The sequence below is a fragment of the Rhamphochromis longiceps genome, linkage group LG22, assembly GCF_057381845.1.
Source record: "Rhamphochromis longiceps isolate RC_006_pf linkage group LG22, R_longiceps_female_GT1.1, whole genome shotgun sequence".
Classification (NCBI taxonomy): Eukaryota; Metazoa; Chordata; class Actinopteri; order Cichliformes; family Cichlidae; genus Rhamphochromis; species Rhamphochromis longiceps.
Window position 1 is genome coordinate 37,352,661 of NC_140577.1, and position 18,039 is coordinate 37,370,699.

The following is an 18,039-nucleotide window of genomic DNA, read 5'->3' on the forward strand; positions in this document are numbered from 1 at the left end:
GTCAAAGGCTGTTACTGGTCCCACTAACTCATTTATTCAGGCTCTAGTATTCAGAGTGGCCTTTAACTAGTTTTAGGCTGTATGATGTTCAGTGTTTGCTGTTTAATGTTTTTATCTTCTGTGTTTTTATTGCCTGTTTCTATTGTAAAGCACTTTGTGGTTTTTGACCTGTGAAAGCTGCTGTATAAATAAATTTTACTTACAGGATGATTCTGGACATGACTTTGATAAAAGCTGACACCCAGATATGTTTAAGACACTCTGACATTTACTGCTGCCATCAAACATTAACTATAATATACTGTATTTAGTGCTGATGATGATTTAGTTAAATCTGTTTAAGTTTTAAGGGTCCATCACACATTACACTGTTTATGTGATAAATAAAGGAATGATCACATATTTACTTACACAGCCTTATTGGAGGCTTCGACCACTGGCAGCAGCCTCAGAAGAGCCTCCTCTGAAGCAGAGTATTTCTTCAGGTCAAACACATGCAGATCTTTTTCTGATGACAGTAAGATGAAGACCAGAGCTGACCACTGAGCAGGAGACAGTAAATCTGTGGAGAGACGTCCTGATCTCAGGGACTGTTGGATCTCCTCCACTAGAGAACGATCATTCAGTTCATTCAGACAGTGGAACAGATTGATGCTTTTCTCTGCAGACAGATTCTCACTGAGCTTCTTCTTGATGTACTGGACTGTTTCCTGATTGGTCTGTGAGCTACTTGAACTACTTCGTGTCTGTGTGAGCAGACCTCGTAGGAGAGTCTGACTGGTCTGCAGTGAAAGACCCAGGAGGAAGCGGAGGAACAAGTCCAGGTGTCCATTTGAACTCTGTAAGGCTTTGTTCACAGCACACTGGTGGAGAGATGGTTTAAACCACCAGGAGGTTGTTCGTTGTTCTTCCAGCAGATTGAGTCCAGCGTTGATGAAGGTCAGATGGACATGAAGAGCAGCCAGAAACTCCTGAGCACTCAGATGGATGAAGCAGAACACCTTGTCCTGGTACAGTCCTCTCTCCTCTTTAAAGATCTGTGTGAACACTCCTGAGTACACTGAGGCTGCTCTGATATCGATGCCACACTCTGTCAGGTCTGATTCATAGAAGATCAGGTTTCCTTTCTGCAGCTGATCAAAAGCCAGTTTTCCCAGAGACTCCATCATCTTCCTGCTCTCTGGACTCCAGTGTGGATCTGTCTCAGCTCCTCCATCATACTTGACCTTCTTCACTTTGGCCTGAACCACCAGGAAGTGGATGTACATCTCAGTCAGGGTCTTGGGCAGCTGTCCTCCCTCTCTGGTTTCCAGCACATCCTCCAGAACTGTAGCAGTGATCCAGCAGAAGACTGGGATGTGGCACATGATGTGGAGGCTTCGTGATGTCTTGATGTGGGAGATGATCCTGCTGGCCTGCTCCTTATCTCTGAATCTCTTCCTGAAGTACTCCTCCTTCTGTGGGTCAGTGAACCCTCTGACCTCTGTCACCATGCCGACACAGTCAGGAGGGATCTGATTGGCTGCTGCAGGTCGTGTGGTTATCCAGAGGCGAGCAGAGGGAAGCAGTTTCCCCCTGATGAGGTTTATCAGCAGCACATCCACTGAGGTGGACTTTCTAGGGTTAGTTAGGATTGTAGTTTTGTGGAAGTCCAGAGGAAGTCGACACTCATCCAGACCATCAAAGATGAACACAACCTGGACGTCTTCAAAGCTGCAGATTCCTGCTTCTTTGGTTTCAGTAAAGAAGTGATGAACAAGTCCCACCAAGCTGAACTTTTCCTCTTTCAGCACATTCAGCTCTCTGAAAGTGAATGGAAATATGAACTGGATGTCCTGGTTGGCTTTGTCTTCAGCCCAGTCCAGGCTGTATTTCTGTGTTAAGACTGTTTTCCCAATGCCAGCCACTCCCTTTGTCAGCACTGTTCTGATTGGTTCATCTCTGCCAGGTGAGGCTTTAAAGATGTCTTCTTGTCTGATTCTTGTTTCTGGTCTGTCTGGTTTCCTGGCTGCTGTTTCAATCTGTCTGACCTCATGTTCATCATTGACCTCTGCAGTCCCTCCCTCTGTGATGTAGAGCTCTGTGTAGATCTGATTCAGGAGGGTTGGGTTTCCTGCTTTAGCGATGCCCTCAAACACACACTGGAACTTCTTCTTCAGTGCAGATTTAAGGTTACGATGACAAACTGCAGCTGGAAGTTCTGAACAATAATAATAATAAAAATACAATTTCAACAATCAGATTTTACAAAATGCTGATGACAATTTCTGACTCATTGAGAAATGACTGAACACACTGGTATCACAAGTCTCTCATTTATCTAACAGCTTAAAACCTTAAGTAATAAATCCTCTTACTGCTCTGCAGACGGTCAGCCAGCTCCTCCTGCTTCATTCTCCTCAGGAAGTCCACTGTGATCTTCACAAATGCCTCTCTGCTGTTTCTCCTCTGCTCATCATCCTCCCTCTGAAACTCCAAGCACTGGGGCTTATTTGGATTCAGAGCCTTCTGGATCTTCTTCAGTTCGTTCTTCACAAAAGTGATGATGTTGTCCTCCAGCAGCTGGAACAGAATACTAAATGAATGACCCACCACTCTGAACTTCAGTCTACACAACATCCACTTCTTTACGATCAAGGGGTATATCATCCACGACCTCTTCACCAATTGTAAGTTTGACTTTATCTGATTAACTGAGACTTTGTCCACAACTCCATGATCCCAAAACGTTGATTCTGTTCATATGAATGCAGCGATTTCAGTGGGAGAAACATTTCACTGATGTTCAGAGCTGAACTACCAACGGGCTGAGAATCAAAGCCAGAAACTTGGAGATGTTATAGGTGACAGAGTTGATCGTACAGACAGCTGGTCTTAAAGGTTCACTCTGTTTACGCATACAGATCAGTATCTAAGGTTTGACTCTCATCATCCACTGGAGCACAAACTGGGCGTCATCAGGACGCTACAACACAGAACAAACACCATCCCCACAGACACAGCAGCCAGGGAGGCAGAAGAACACATCAAGAAGGCCCTGAGGAAATGTGAACGCTGGTTTGAGGGCGGAGTCAAGGAGGCCATTTATGTGAAAGGGGAAAGACCATCTCTGAATCATTTTCAGTCCTCGTACAGGAACCTTCTTCAAGCTAAATCCAAGTGTGTTAGACCAGAGTTAACTTGATAGACATGTGTGGGTGTGTAACTCTTAGAAGCTGATTGGCTGCTTTTTATGGGGGCTGGGTCTTTGGAAAGTGAGCAAACCACAGTTTTAGTAACACACCCTGAACTGCACACTTTAACAAACAACATGAGATTTTAACAGTGATGTAAAAATCCTGTGATTCACTGTTATTAAGCACAAACACATCTATGGCCCTGTTTCCATTAGTAGCTGCTCACATCGACTCACCACAGGTCGCCACGACTGGACTGGATCCACTGGTTTCCATTACAGTTGAGTTCCACCTAATGTGGTCGTCTCAATACAGCCCAGTGTCGACTCACATCATCAGTAAGTGCTAATGCTGCTAATTTCCATCATGTTTGTCATTTACTAAGTTATTAAAGAAACAGTTATTCAGCTTCATTCCCACTGATCTCGACTACAAACTGTTTCACTTTGGTTTCTGTTTAAAGCCTCGATGTTTAAAACGTTTCCCTGTGATCACATTTGCACCGTCTGATTTCAAAGTTTGTTTCTTTTGGTCGTTTAGTCCACAGAGTCCTTGGTGTTCTGAAAGGGACCTATAAACAAATGTATTATTATTAATATTAATAATAAAGTAGTTGTTGTACATGTACAGACCATAAACATGGAGTCCAGCTGTGTTTGATGCTGCTGGGCAGACTGACCGCTGGGACCCTCTGAGCTCTGCTGCTCCACTCTGTGGAGGAACCATGGACACACACACATGAAGCCACTTTCATTATTAAAATGTGAATTTAGCCTCTAAAAGCTGTGTTCAGTCAGTGTTGCTGCTACCCTGTGTCTGACGTATGTGCTTCTGAAAGAACTGTTAAATATCCCCGTAAACACTTTTAAACCTTTGAAAAAACCTTTTTAGAACAGTTTAAGCTGTTATATGTTGCACTGAATTTATTGATTGATTTCCATCCACACCACTGTGGTTCAGTGTTGTCCTGATGGAGTAACAGCAGCCAGTATGATCCAGGCTTTAGCTGCTGGGTCTCTGTGTGACCTCTCAGACTGTTTAACAGATCAGACACAAAGAGAATCAGAGCAGCTCTGTTCTTTAAAGACAAACATGAACCCACTCAGGTCACACTTTCCCCACAGATATGAGCATCACTGTCCTCAAACAGCAAATGACCAAGTCGAACATTTGGATCTTTTCTCTTTCATTGTTTTCTTTTTAATGAATCTTTGTAACAATCTGAGGATGTTTCAGGTCATATTTATCCAGGAAACACAAACATGTAAAGGAGTCATCACAGCTCTCTGACCTCGTTGCTCCAGGTTCACCACTGAAGAATGGAGTGTAACCTTTGGACCGGTCACTCCTCACAGACGGACAGCTGGACCCTGCAGACTGTGACCTCTGACCTCTGCAGACACAAACATGATTGAAGCAGCTGTGATCACACAGACTGCAGATAATGCAGCTGTTTCCTGTCAGTAACATCCTCTTAGATTAGAGTTCAGCTTTTTACAGGAAAACTGGACAAAACTGATTTTTGTTACAAACTCATTTTCATTTCCTCTCAGCTCACAAACACAGTCAGACAATCAACCAGAGTCAACACTGATTATAATGTCAGTGCAGAATTATTTCTCAGTGAGTTCAGTTCTCTTACCTCGTTGGTCCAGGTTCAGCACTGAAGTGTGGAGGAAGATTTTTGGACCGGTCACTGGTCACAGAGGGACAGCTGGACCCTGCAGACTCTGCTCTGTCCTCCTCTTCCTCCATCATCATCTTCTTGTGGACTTCAGTCAGTCTGAGAGGTAAACCACAAACACTCAGTGAGTTCACATTAACAGAAGAAACTGAGTTACAGTCGCTGACCTCTGACCTGTCATGTAACCTAGAAACCAGGTCACATGATCCACATCAGGGATCTGAGAAACCTGATCTCACCTGCTAACTCTGAAATTTAAGACCTTCCAACAACAAACCAAAAAAGCAACACATGGACAGAACATTAGGAACAGCTCTGAGTACGATACAGTCAGCTCACTGTAAACTCCGACCTCAGCATCAAACTACATTAAAGCTCTTTTATGGTCACTCAGACACTTTAGGACCACATGATGTTCATGCATGATATCTGTGACTGTCAGAGTTCAACATGTGAACTTCATACATGTAACATGTTCTTGTGTTCATGTAACACTAATAAATATTTGATAATCCTGCTGGGATTATCACGTAAATCAGTTTTTACATTTGAATCTGGCAGAGAGCATCTATTGTTTTATTTACAGTGAAAAGAATATTAATAAAAATATTTATATAAGAAATAAAAATAAATGAATAAATAAAATGATGAAGCTAAATGAAGTCTTTGTATTTACTGCGTTACAGTCAGTGCTTCTTCTTCTACACTTTCATATTTTAAAAAGTGAGATAACAAAGCTTCAGACTGATACAACATCTACATGCTAACTGTTATTCCTATTCAAAAATCTTATTAAAATTATTATGACATACTGACCGCACATTACTGTAACATTAATACTTTGAGATAAAACACTAAATGTATTTAAACAGGTTAAAATAAACACCGATTTATTCTATTTAAATATAGACTGTGATATAAAATCATCTTTAAATGTTTTGAGCGGCCGGCCCGGGTTCAGGTCCGACCCACGGCCGTTTGCCACATGTCTTTCCCTTTTCTGTCAGTCTTCTCTGTAACTATCTAATAAAGCCAGAAAAAGGCCAAAAAATGTATTTAAAAAAATGTTCTCAGTGACTAAAAGTCTGAGTGACATGACTCTGCTCTCTGTGGGAAACAGTCAATGTCACTTCCTGTTGGAGCAAAGTCAACAGGACCTTATTTTCCTGTTCACACACGTAAAAACAGGAACGCATGAAGAAAGAATGTAAGTCATTTATGTTAAAAACGTCAACTGACTCAGTAAAGTGTGATTCACAATCAAAATATCATTTAATCAATGATTTATGGAAATGAGAAAAATGTTATTTTAGAGAAGACAAACTGAATCAGTCCAACATTTTCATAGATCCTGATCACTGTGCAAACTTTGTGTCATGGTCCTGGGCCATGTTGGCCCAGTACTCTTAGTTTTGTGTGTTTTGTATTTTGTTCTTTATTTATGCCGTGGTTCCTAGGTTGTTCAGTTAAGATGTTCCTTATTTGGTTACCTCCTGTGTATCTGTGAGCCCAGATACACAGAGGGTTTTATTCCATGTTTTCCCCGTTATGTCTGTGCTCTCTCTCCTCCTGTCTGCACCTCCGTGTACTTCCTGTTTTACTTTGACAGTCTCTCGTCAGTGTGCGTCATGTTGTGTTCACTCCTGCCCTGTCTCGTTACGATTATCTGTGTCAGCTGTGTTCCCCGTGTACTCCCACTTCCCTCGTTAACCCTCTGTGTATTTATGTGCATGTCTCCCTCAGTTCAGTGTCGCGTCGTCAATGTCTCCTGAGTTCAGTTCCTGTCTCCGTGAGTTTTGCGTTTGGGGCCTCATCTGCCTTCACATAACTTTATTGAGTAGAAACAGATTTTTTTTGTTTCATTTCCCTTCAAAATGGTCAGACTGGTTCAGTGTGAAGTTCACTGAGGCCACCTACTGGAAATGACACTACGAATGTGAACATACCAATACCAGCTCAGCTCTGACATCCTGTTTACTTTGAGTGGAACAAAACTTTTTTATACTACAAACATTTGCAGTCAGTTTCTCTGTTTCCAGTCTATAGATCCAGTCACACTTTCTACCTTCAAGGTTCAAGGTTCTGTATTTGTCACATGCATAGTTATACAAGTATAACACACAGTGAAATGTAGCCTGACACGCTCCTCGACATGTGCAAAAATTGGGGGGGGCGTGTAGAGGAAGAACATTATATATATATATATATATATACATACATATAGTATATAGTATATACACTGGGTGAATGTGCAGTAGTAGCAGCAAGCAGGTGAATTCTGTACATTAATATGAATAGACATCTGACTGTCTACTAACTTAAATTCATGAATGGCTGTAATGGAATTTCTGACATGAGTCTAAGATGCTAACCTCTCTCAGATTTGAAGAATACCAGATGAAAAAGAGGATCACAAATGAACCTCAACAGCCTTCCATATCACAGTTTATGGACACTTGTGCCGGACAGTACAGCATGACTCATCCACAGCAGAAAGCTATCACCCATGCATTATTAAGTGACTTGATTATTGGTTGCAACCAGCCCCTTTCTATTGTAGAAAACAAGAATTTTCGGCACTTTCTGACGCTTGGTGACAGAAAATACAGCCCGGTATGTCGCAGAACAATTACATGAAAAACAGAGAACCTCGCTGCTGAGAAACGTTCAATGTTAAAAACTCAGTTGAGCGAGACTGATCATGTTTCAGTCACCGTGGACATTTGGTCGGACCGAAGGATGAGGGGTTTCCTTGGTATCACTGTGCACTGGATACAGAAAGAGACAGAGAGGATGCAGCTGAAACCCAAACTGCTGGCCTTTGACCGCTTCAAAGGATTACACACTGGTGAAAGAATCTGTGAGAGATTTGAAGCTATATGTGACGAATACAACATCAAAGATAAACTAGACTATATTATTAGTGACAATGCTGCCAATATGCAGAAAGCATTCACTGTGTGCTCCCCCACTGAGCAAGCTGAGGAACATGATGATGATGATGGTGATCATCTTGACGACCCAGAGCTCTGGCACGACTTAACCTTGGAAGATCAGGAAACAGTAGGTGCTGCTGTGGCAAAGACACAGCGCCTGCAGTGTTTTGCACACACACTTCAGCTGGTGGTGAAAGATGGTTTGTCAGAGACCAAAGTGGCATCTCCTTCACTTTCAAAGTCATCTAAGCTCAGCTCTCTACTGCACACAAGCACAACATTCAAAGATGTGTTTGAAGCTGAATTTGGTGAACAGAAAGCGATCCCTGCAGCTGTAATCACAAGATGGAATTCAACACTGAGACAAGTGAAGGCACTTCTCCAATGTGAACATCTAAAAAGCTGTTCTTGAAATGGCTGGGCACAAGGAGTTATTATTCACAACACGAGAGCGGAACCTGTTGAAGGAGATGGTGGACATCTTGAAGCCTTTTGGAGAAGCAACAGATTTGACACAAGGTGAGAAAATAGTCACGATTAGTGCTGTTGTTCCATCCGTGCTGTCCCTCAATCACCACCTGGAGAAACTGAAGCCTCAAGTCCATTTCCTGAATGGTCTGGTCAGGAGCCTCCAAGCATCTTTGAACAAAAGATTTCTTGGAATCTTTATCCTTGTGCAAATGGCTAGAGCCGAAGATGGGATCACTGCCCCCTTTTCAGATCCAGTGTACCTTAAAGCAGCTGCTTTGGATCCAGCATTTTCTCTGTTGTGGGTGGAACAACATGTGTTGGGCAGTTGTGACATAAAGACAGAGGTGACACAAAAAGTTGAAGGTAAAGATTGAATATAGTTTATATTTGTCTAAAATTGTAATAAAGGCTCTTTTGCTGTTGTTAATTTGTTTTGCCAGATCTGATCCTGCAAGATGCGGCAGATCCTGCAAAGTCAGAGCACCTGTGACTCCTGGTGAGGAACACCAAGAGGCCTGTGAAGATGGAGGACTCTTTGCTGCTTACTGTAAGAGGCAGAAGGATGTGGGGAAGAGTCCAGCTCTACAGCTAAGTCACTACCTGGGTATTGCTGATGGGCAGAACGCCCTCTTGTTCTGGGCAATGAACATGCAGACTTCTCTGTTTCGTGTGGCCACCAGAGTTTTGGCAGTACCTGCATGTAGTGCTCCTGTGGAGCGAGTGTTCAGCTATGGTGGCATCATTCTACGGCCTCATCGTGCACAAATGACTGACAGACTTTTGGCCAATTTGGTCTTTTGCAAGTTTAATGCAGAATAGTTAACTGAAATAACTTAAAGTGCACATTCTTGTTCATTTATATATATATATGTTTTGTTTTTCCCTCTGTCACTCACACATGGACACATACAAACACACTTGTTCACACCTGTTCACACAGAGACTAGATGAGAGAGAGAGGACAAGCTAATCACACTGCACTACATTTACTGTCATGGTTCATTGTTTTGTACATAAGGAAATCTCAGCCCTTTTTGTTTCAGCAGGAAGTTCTGCTTTTGCATTTATTCTGTGAATTTGTAATTTAGAGGAAGACTATTCTTGCAGCAAAGTTTAATTGAGCTGAACATAATAAAGGTGCAATTTCAGAATTAGTTGGTGCGTATTTTGTAAGTTCACTTGTTTCATTAGGTCTTGAGATAAATACAGATTAAAAAAGAACACATGGTCTATTATGTACATTTAACATATAACTGCAACATTGTTTAAAAACAAGACTTGAAAGGACTTGAAATTCAAAGTTTCAGACGTGGGACTCGACTTGAAAGTTGTCTGGCTTGACTTAAGACTTGACTCGTGACTTGAGACTTACTTGAGGCTTGCAAAACAATGACCTGTTCCCACCTCTGCTAGACACACACTTGGAGTGTAACTCAACAATCCCGCCGGTGGGAGCTCCATCACTCTCCTAAATAGCTCCCCCGACCAGCCGAATCAGCTGCAGGTGCGTGGCATGGGCCTCAGCTGTGGCCAGTCCTCCAGCAGGGCCACACCCATCAGGCCTGCAGGGGCCCGTTCTTCGTACCTCGCTAAGTAGGTTAGCTGGATTAGATTGTTGACGATTTCGCGTGATCTTGGATCGTTCGGTTCCCCGAAGCTCATCCGGGACTTGCTGCCATAGCAACAGAGCCGTAAGCGTAAACCTGCTCGGGAGCAGGCTTACTTTATGTAAACAGGATTAGATCGCGGCCACGCAGGTATGTCCGCTTCATTTATACGAAAGCAACAGCGATATTCCACCACTGTTTCACCATAAATAAATAACATCAATGTAACCAAAGATAATGCAGTACTTGATCCTTTTATTGATTCCACACAGATACATACAGGTCATTTCCTAAAAAAAGGGAAATGTACTAGTAATCACGCTATGTCATGTACACTCAACAAAAATATAAACGCAACACCTTTGTTACTGCTCCCATTCCCCATGGGATGGACGTAGAGACCTAAAATTCATTCCAGATACACAATATAACCATCCCTCCCAAACAGTGGTCACAAATCAGTCCAAATGTGTGGTAGTGGGCACATCTGCTATATTGAGATAATCCATCCCACCTCACAGGTGTGCCACATCAGGATGCTGATCTGACATCATGAGTAGTGCACAGGTGTACCTCAGACTGCCCACAACAAAAGGCCACCCTGGAATGTGCAGTTTTTTGCGCTATTGGGGGTCTGGGGACCCAGAACCGGTCAGTATCTGGTGTGACCACCATTTGCCTCATGCAGTGCAACACATCGTCGCATGGAGTCTATCAGATTGTCAATTGTGGCCTGTGGAATGTTGGTCCGCTCCACTTCAATGGCTGTGCGAGGTTGTTGGATATTCGTGGGAACTGGTACACGCTGTCGTATACGCCGGTCAAGCACATCCCGAACATGCTCAATGGGTGACATGTCCGGTGAGTATGCTGGCCATGCAAGAACTGGGACATTCTCAGCTGCCATCTGCCCTGAACAATGTGAACCATGATTCATCCGTGAAGCGCACACCTCTCCAACGTGCCAGACGCCATCGAATGTGAGCATTTGCCCACACAAGTCTGTTACGGCGACGAGCTGGAGTCAGGTCAAGACCCCGATGAGGACGACGGGCATGCAGTTGAGCGTCCCTGAGACGGTTTCTGACAGTTTGTGCAGAAATTGTTTGGTTGTGCAAACCAATTGTTCCAGCAGCTGTCTGGGTGGCTGGTCTCAGACGATCTTGGAGGTGAACCTGCTGGATGTGGAGGTCCTGGGCTGGTGTGGTTACACGAGGTCTGCGGTTGTGAGGCCGGTTGGATGTGCTGCCATATTCTCTGAAACGCCTGTGGAGACGGCTTATGGTTGAGAAATGAACATTCAATGCACGGGCGACAGATCTGGTTGACATTCCTGCTGTCAGCATGCCAATTGCACGCTCCCTCATTGCTTGTGGCATCTGTGGCATTTTGCTGTGAGACAAAACTGCACATTCAAGGGTGGCCTTTTGTTGTGGGCAGTCTGAGGTACACCTGTGCACTACTCATGATGTCAGATCAGCATCCTGATGTGGCACACCTGTGAGGTGGGATGGATTATCTCAATATAGCAGATGCGCCCACTACCACACATTTGGACTGATTTGTGACCACTGTTTGGGAGGGATGGTTATATTGTGTATCTGGAATGAATTTTAGGTCTCTACGTCCATCCCATGGGGAATGGGAGCAGTAACAAAGGTGTTGCGTTTATATTTTTGTTGAGTGTAGGTGATCACGCCAGATGCAACACACATTCCAGAGTAGTAATAGTAAATTACTTCGTGTAATCAAGATGACAGACCACGGCTATAAAATCGAAGGTGATTTGGGAAGCCTGTCGCAGCCATGTCCTGTCCGTTTGTACGCGAGCCACCCATTGCGGAAGGTGCAAGAGTGATAAGGAGAGTGTTCAGAATCCAACGTATATTGCGGGATAGACAGGATCCTTTAGCACAGCGTGACAGTGTGCTCATAGAGAGATACCGATTTTCCCGTGAGGGTGTCATCTACCTAACCAACTTGCTGGATCCCCATGTTAAGAGTACCACTCACCGTAGTCGGGCATTAACAACTGCACAAACTGTGTGCATTGCCTTGCGTTACTTTGCGAGTGGCACGTTTCTGTATGCTGTTGGAGACGCAGAGAACGTTGGCAAAAGTGCCGTCTGCCGGGCCATTCGCAAAGTGTACCTGGCACTCAAGCATTTCCTGGGTGTGTTTGTGGTTTTTCCAAGCCACTTAAGACCACAGGTCGTCAAACAGGGCTTTTTTGCCATTGCAGGTACAGTAAATTCGATAGTGAATGTGATGCAATCATGACCTATGTCGGTAACTGTAGCTCGATCGTCCGCAGGCTTCCCGAATGTGATTGGTACCATAGACTGCACACACATTGCGATCAAGGCCCCCCCAGGCCCCAATGAAGGGGACTTTGTCAATCGAAAGGGGGGCCACAGTATAAATGTGCAGGTGAGTAATACTAACATTCAAGATGGCAATATATAGTGGGAGGAGTGTGTTCACATATAATGGAATCCCTCAGATGGTGTGTGACTCTATGTGCCATATCACAAATGTGGAAGCTAAATGGCCCGGATCAGTGCATGACTCAAGGATCTTCAGAGAGTCAGGGTTATGCACATCATTTGAGCGTGGTAAGTAAAAGAGGCTTATTTTGATACTTCATACTCATTTCGGGCATAACATAACAGCATTTCCCCATTACACAGGGGCCTACGATGGGATTCTCCTCGGAGACAGAGGTTATGCATGCAGGCAGTACTTCATGACACCGTTCCCTGACCCCCAACCCTGGGCCACAAACCCGCTACAATGCAGCTCTAGCCAGGACAAGGGCACGCATTGAAATGACCTTTGGGCAACTGAAGGAACGATTTCAGTGTCTGAAACGCCTGAGGGTTGCACCTGACAGGGCATGTGACATTATTGTTGCATGTGCCGTACTGCACAACATTGCCACCATCAGAAAAGAGAGGACCCCCGTGGTGGAGGTGCAGCCTGATGATGACCTCCAGCCAGTGCACTTGAACCAACCTAGTGGCAGAGCTGCACGGGACAGGATTGTGCAACACAATTTCGAATAATAAAAAAATGACATGACATATTTTCTATTGACCTTTATTTGAGCATCTTTGTCTGTCCCATCACACACAAGCCAGTCATCAGTTGACTGGAAAAACAGATCATATATACTGTGTCACGCAAGGTCAGCAATAGTGCTCCGTATGAAAGTGTATTCTTACTTACTCAGGAGTTCCTTTTGAAGCAACTCGATTTCCAGTTGAAGTTTATGCCTCATTAGAGCTTGTAGTTCGATTTCACCTAGGAGCTTTTGTTTCTTCAGCTCAGTATACTCCATTTTTTGCTGGAGACTTCTCTTGTAGAGCAGACGAATGTCACCCTGTGTCAATTGTAGTGACAACATTTAACGGGGAATACATGTCATGTAGGCAGTATAATTAATCACAACACTGCCCACCTCTGTATCAGGCCTCTCTGCCGGCCTCTTGGCCTGCAAATCATACTGCAGTCAGACACACATGGCAGTACACAAGTAGATGGCAATTCAGGCCAATTCATGCATGTACTCACAGGGTCTTCCTCCAAACCACAGTCATCTGACAGGGTTGCGTCACTGTCCTGTGCAATGGTAACACAATGGTGTTACAAAGGGATGTGGTACAGCCTATTGGTCTGTACAATTGGGTGGGGACAGATATATGTATATCTCCCAACTTACTATGCATGCTCCAGTCACCCCTTCCATGGGAACAGGTAAAAGTGATGGAGTGTCATGTAACACTACACACAGAGAAAACCCACAGTGCCAATGAATGTCACAGTACGAATAGCATTTTCATTGAGGCAACAACCACATATTTTACATTGTGCACATGGAATCATGAGCCCATTCACCAGTTATGTAGGTGCTGCTGCTACTGCACCCCGGCTTCTGGTCTATGGAAGAGCTGCCCCCAGGGATGCCCTCAACAATGGGTCTGGTGGCAATCAACCTTAGGGCCAGCTCCTCTGCTGGGGTGTGACGAGGGGGTGCAGGACCACCACCTGTGTTGGATTATGTGTCCACAGGTGTTTGTACTTTGTGTCTCAATAAAATGACGGTAAAAGGCCCCGCCCACATCCTATCCATGTCTTACCATGCAATGACTCTGTGAATGGACTGGAGAGGGGTTGTGGTAGAGTCCTCCGTCAGGAATGAGATGTATGTGTCGACTTTTTATTCTCCCTTAAAAGTATTATGCCATAAATGCTGCACAGGGCAGCTCTGCTAACAGGTTATGGGCCCAGACAGCAGTAAAGAGGAGGTCCTGTAACTGCAAAGGAAGGGCAGCGTTTCCTGAAACCGCAAGTTACCGGCAGGTGTTAAAAGTTTGGCACGATTGAGTGAGTAAGCGATTTTGTGCATCATGAGCAGACGCACGGCAGAGTCAGGTAGTCGATATTCCCGTTTGCAGTTTGATGGAGATGAAAGGAAATATGAGATATGGGAAACGAAGTTCCTTGGTCATCTCAGACTACAAGGTTTGAAAGATGTCATCTTAAAGGCTGAGGGTGATGAAGAAGCCGAAGGTGAAGATGATGACAAAAATGCAGAAGCATATGCAGAGTTGATACACTTTCTAGATGACAAAAGTTTATCGTTAGTTATGAGAGATGCAGTTGATGACGGACGGAAAGCTCTAAGAATCTTGAGAGGTCATTATGCAGGAGTGGGCAAGCCACGGATTATAAGTCTGTACACTGAACTTACTTCTCTCACAAATGAAAGGAATGAAAGTGTGACGGACTATATTATCCGAGCAGAAGCAATTATCACAGCGTTGAAAAATGCGGGTGAGCAATTAACTGATGGACTTCTGATCGCAATGATAATGAAAGGACTACCAGAGACATTTAAACCCCTGATTGTGCACGTTACACAGAGCGAAGCAAAAATCACATTCTCAGAGTTTAAAGTAAAACTTAGAAGTTATGAAGAAACCGAGAGAATGCGTGCGGCTGTAACAGATGACAACGTAATGAGGACAAAAGTGCAATTAGACCAGGATTCTACTTTATGGCGAGCAGACGACCGAAGATCAAAGAATAATGAGATTGTGTGTTTTAAATGTGGACTAAAGGGACACACTGCAAGAACGTGCCGATCCAGAGTATGGTGCAGTTTTTGCCGGAGTAGTACACACAAAGATGCGACCTGTAGAAGGAAGCTGAGACGGGATGAAGCGAGAGGGGTTGTGGAGAAGGACTACGCGTTCAAGACGGGCTCCGAACCCCAGAGGGTCCCGGACGGCGGCCGGGAGATGCTGAACAATCAGCTACTGGTGGATACGGGAGCGACGTCACATATCTTTACGAAGCTCAAGAGTTTTAAGACTTTTGATGATACATTTCGACCCGAGGCTCATTGTGTAGAGTTGGCTGACGGAAGGCGGAGCAGAGGAGCTGCAAAGCGGCGAGGAGATGCTGAGATAAGTATGATTGACAGTAAAGGACGAAGTCACAAGGTAACATTGAAACAAGCACTCTACATTCCATCGTTTCCACAGGACATTTTGTCAGTAAAAGCAGCTACTAGTAACGGAGCCACTGTGGTTTTCAAACACGGGGACAGTTTTCTTAAACATGTTGATGGAACAAAATTCCCTATATGTGAACATGAGAGACTGTTCTTTATAAATACTGTGCAAGAGTTTGAGGAGAAATGTAATGGATGTTTTGATATGCAAACGTGGCATGAAATCCCAGGACACTGTAATTATGAGGATGTTCAAAATTTGCAAAATGTCGTCGATGGAATGGACATTAAGGGTAAAATCAACAAAAATATGCAATGTGAAGCCTGTATACAAGGGAAGTTTATCCAAACTAGGAACCGAGAACCCGATGAAAAGGCCAGGACAGCATTAGAGTTGGTACATACGGATTTAGCTGGTCCGATTACGCCAAACTCTAAAGAAGGGTTTAAGTACGTTTTGTCGTTTGTTGATGATTATTCAGGTGCAACATTTGTATATAATCTGAAACACAAAAGTGATACAACTCAGGCAACTGAAAGATTTATTGCAGAGGTGGCATCGTATGGGAAAATCAAGTGCATTCGTTCTGATAATGGAACTGAATTTACAAGTAGACAGTTCAGAGATTTGTTAAGTAGACACGGCATTAGGCAGGAAACTTCGGCGCCATATTCGCCTCATCAAAATGGAACAGCAGAGAGGAACTGGCGTACACTTTTTGACATGGCGAGATGCATGTTAGTTGAGAGCGAATTGCCAAAGTCTTTATGGCCATATGCAGTACAAACCGCGGGAGTGATTCGGAACCGGTGTTTTAACAAACGCACAGGTCAGACAGCGTATAAGATGTTAACTGGAAAAAGACCTGATCTTTCTAGAATGAAGAAATTCGGATCATTGTGCTATGCTTATAAACAAAATAGGGGAAAACTGGATCCAAGATGCGACAAAGGTGTTTTCTTGGGATATGACAAAAACAGTCCAGCATATTTGATCTATTTCCCAAAAACCGGGAAAGTTGAAAAGCACAGATTGATAAAAATACTAAATCCCGTGACAATGGATCAACAAACACAGAGTGATCAGATGTGTGAAGATGAGGTTTATGAATCCAGAAAAGATGGTGGGTCCAAACAGACGAAGGATGAGGATGTTCAGGATGGTAGTGAAAGCAGTCAAACTGAGTCTGAGGTTAAAACTGATGATAAAGTAGATGCTGGAGCTACACGTTATCCATCCAGAATTAGAAAGAGACCTGATTATTTGAGTGACTATATCACGGATGTGAAAGAGTGTGAAAATGAACAGATGCAAACTAGTGTCGATTATTGCTACAGATTGTTGTGTGAAATACCCACATCATTTAGCGAAGCTATTGTGTCAAGCAAGTCAAAAGAATGGGAAAGAGCGATGAATGAAGAAATTCAATCCCTTAAGGAGAATGACACATTTACTTTAACCACCTTACCAGAGGGAAAGAAAGCAGTGGGGGGTAAATGGGTTTATGCCGTTAAAAAGAACTCAGACGGATCAGACAGATATAAAGCTCGATTTGTGGCTAAAGGTTTTAGTCAAACGAAAGGAGTTGATTATGAGGAGACTTTTTCACCGACTGCTAATTTATCGAGTGTGAGAGTTTTGATGCAGAAAGTGGTTCAGGATGATATGTTGGTTCACCAGATGGATGTAAAAACCGCCTATCTACATGCACCAATAAATGAAGAAATATATATACAACAACCAGAAGGTTTTGAGATAGAATCAAGTGAGACTAATAAACTGGTGTATAGACTAAAGAAATCACTTTATGGGCTGAAGCAATCGGGTCGTAACTGGAATCAAACCTTACATGACTATTTAAGCAGTTGTGGATTTAGACAAAATATTGCTGATCATTGTGTGTATTCAAAAGTCACTGAAAGTGAAAAAGTAATCATCATAGTGTGGGTGGATGATTTACTCATTGCAGCTAATAATGAAAATGTGCTTTCAGGTGTGAAAGAAATGCTCTCTTCTAAATTCCAAATGAAAGATCTGGGGAAGCTTAACCATTTTCTAGGAATAGATTTTCTTCAAGAAAAAGAATGTGTCACAATGTCACAGAAAGTATATATTGAGAACATTTTAAAGAGATTTAACATGCAAAACTGTAAGCCACGGTTAACACCCTGTGAACAGAAATGGACTCATTCTGATAAATTCGAGACATTACCAGATGTGAGGAGATATCGTGAAGCGGTAGGATGTCTTATCTATCTGAGCCATTGTACGCGACCTGATTTAAGCTATGTTGTCAGCAAACTGTCACAATATTTCAGTGCGCCAACTGTTGATGATTGGACAGCAGTGAAACATGTTTTGAGGTATTTAAAAGGAAGTCGAGGGAGAGAACTGTGTTTTAGGAAATGTTCAAGTGGAAAACTGGGTCTACAAGCATACAGTGATGCAGATTGGGCATCCGATGTTTCTGATAGACGCAGTATGACAGGTTATTGTGTAAGCCTAAATGAAAATGGTCCTTTGATATCATGGAAAACCAAAAAGCAGACAACTACAGCATTATCAACTTGTGAAGCCGAATACATGGCATTAGCAGCAACAATTCAGGAATGTATGTATTTGACTTATTTGATTCAAGATCTTGAT

At 43.4% G+C, this 18,039-nt stretch overlaps 1 protein-coding gene and 1 pseudogene across 3 annotated transcripts in view; one reads left to right on the forward strand and one right to left on the reverse strand.

The window, feature by feature from the left end:
• The window catches only part of LOC146644493 (stonustoxin subunit alpha-like), a 231,698-nt gene that overhangs the window by 24,892 nt on the left and 188,767 nt on the right, over positions 1 to 18,039 (reverse strand). Inside the window, exons 1-5 of one of the 3 annotated variants that reach the window (XM_085396006.1) lie at positions 4,819 to 4,993; positions 4,468 to 4,569; positions 3,809 to 3,887; positions 2,358 to 2,562; positions 412 to 2,200 (exon numbers count right to left, since the gene is read on the reverse strand). The exons of the other annotated variants lie outside the window; for them this stretch is intronic. Of the exons in view, the coding sequence (XP_085252132.1) occupies positions 412 to 2,200; positions 2,358 to 2,562; positions 3,809 to 3,887; positions 4,468 to 4,569; positions 4,819 to 4,937 (2,294 nt within the window). The 5' untranslated portion in view covers positions 4,938 to 4,993. Of the gene's footprint in view, positions 1 to 411; positions 2,201 to 2,357; positions 2,563 to 3,808; positions 3,888 to 4,467; positions 4,570 to 4,818; positions 4,994 to 18,039 lie in introns of those variants that run through there. 3 annotated transcript variants of the gene reach the window in all.
• On the forward strand, positions 7,938 to 9,086 carry LOC146644494 (uncharacterized; annotated as a pseudogene).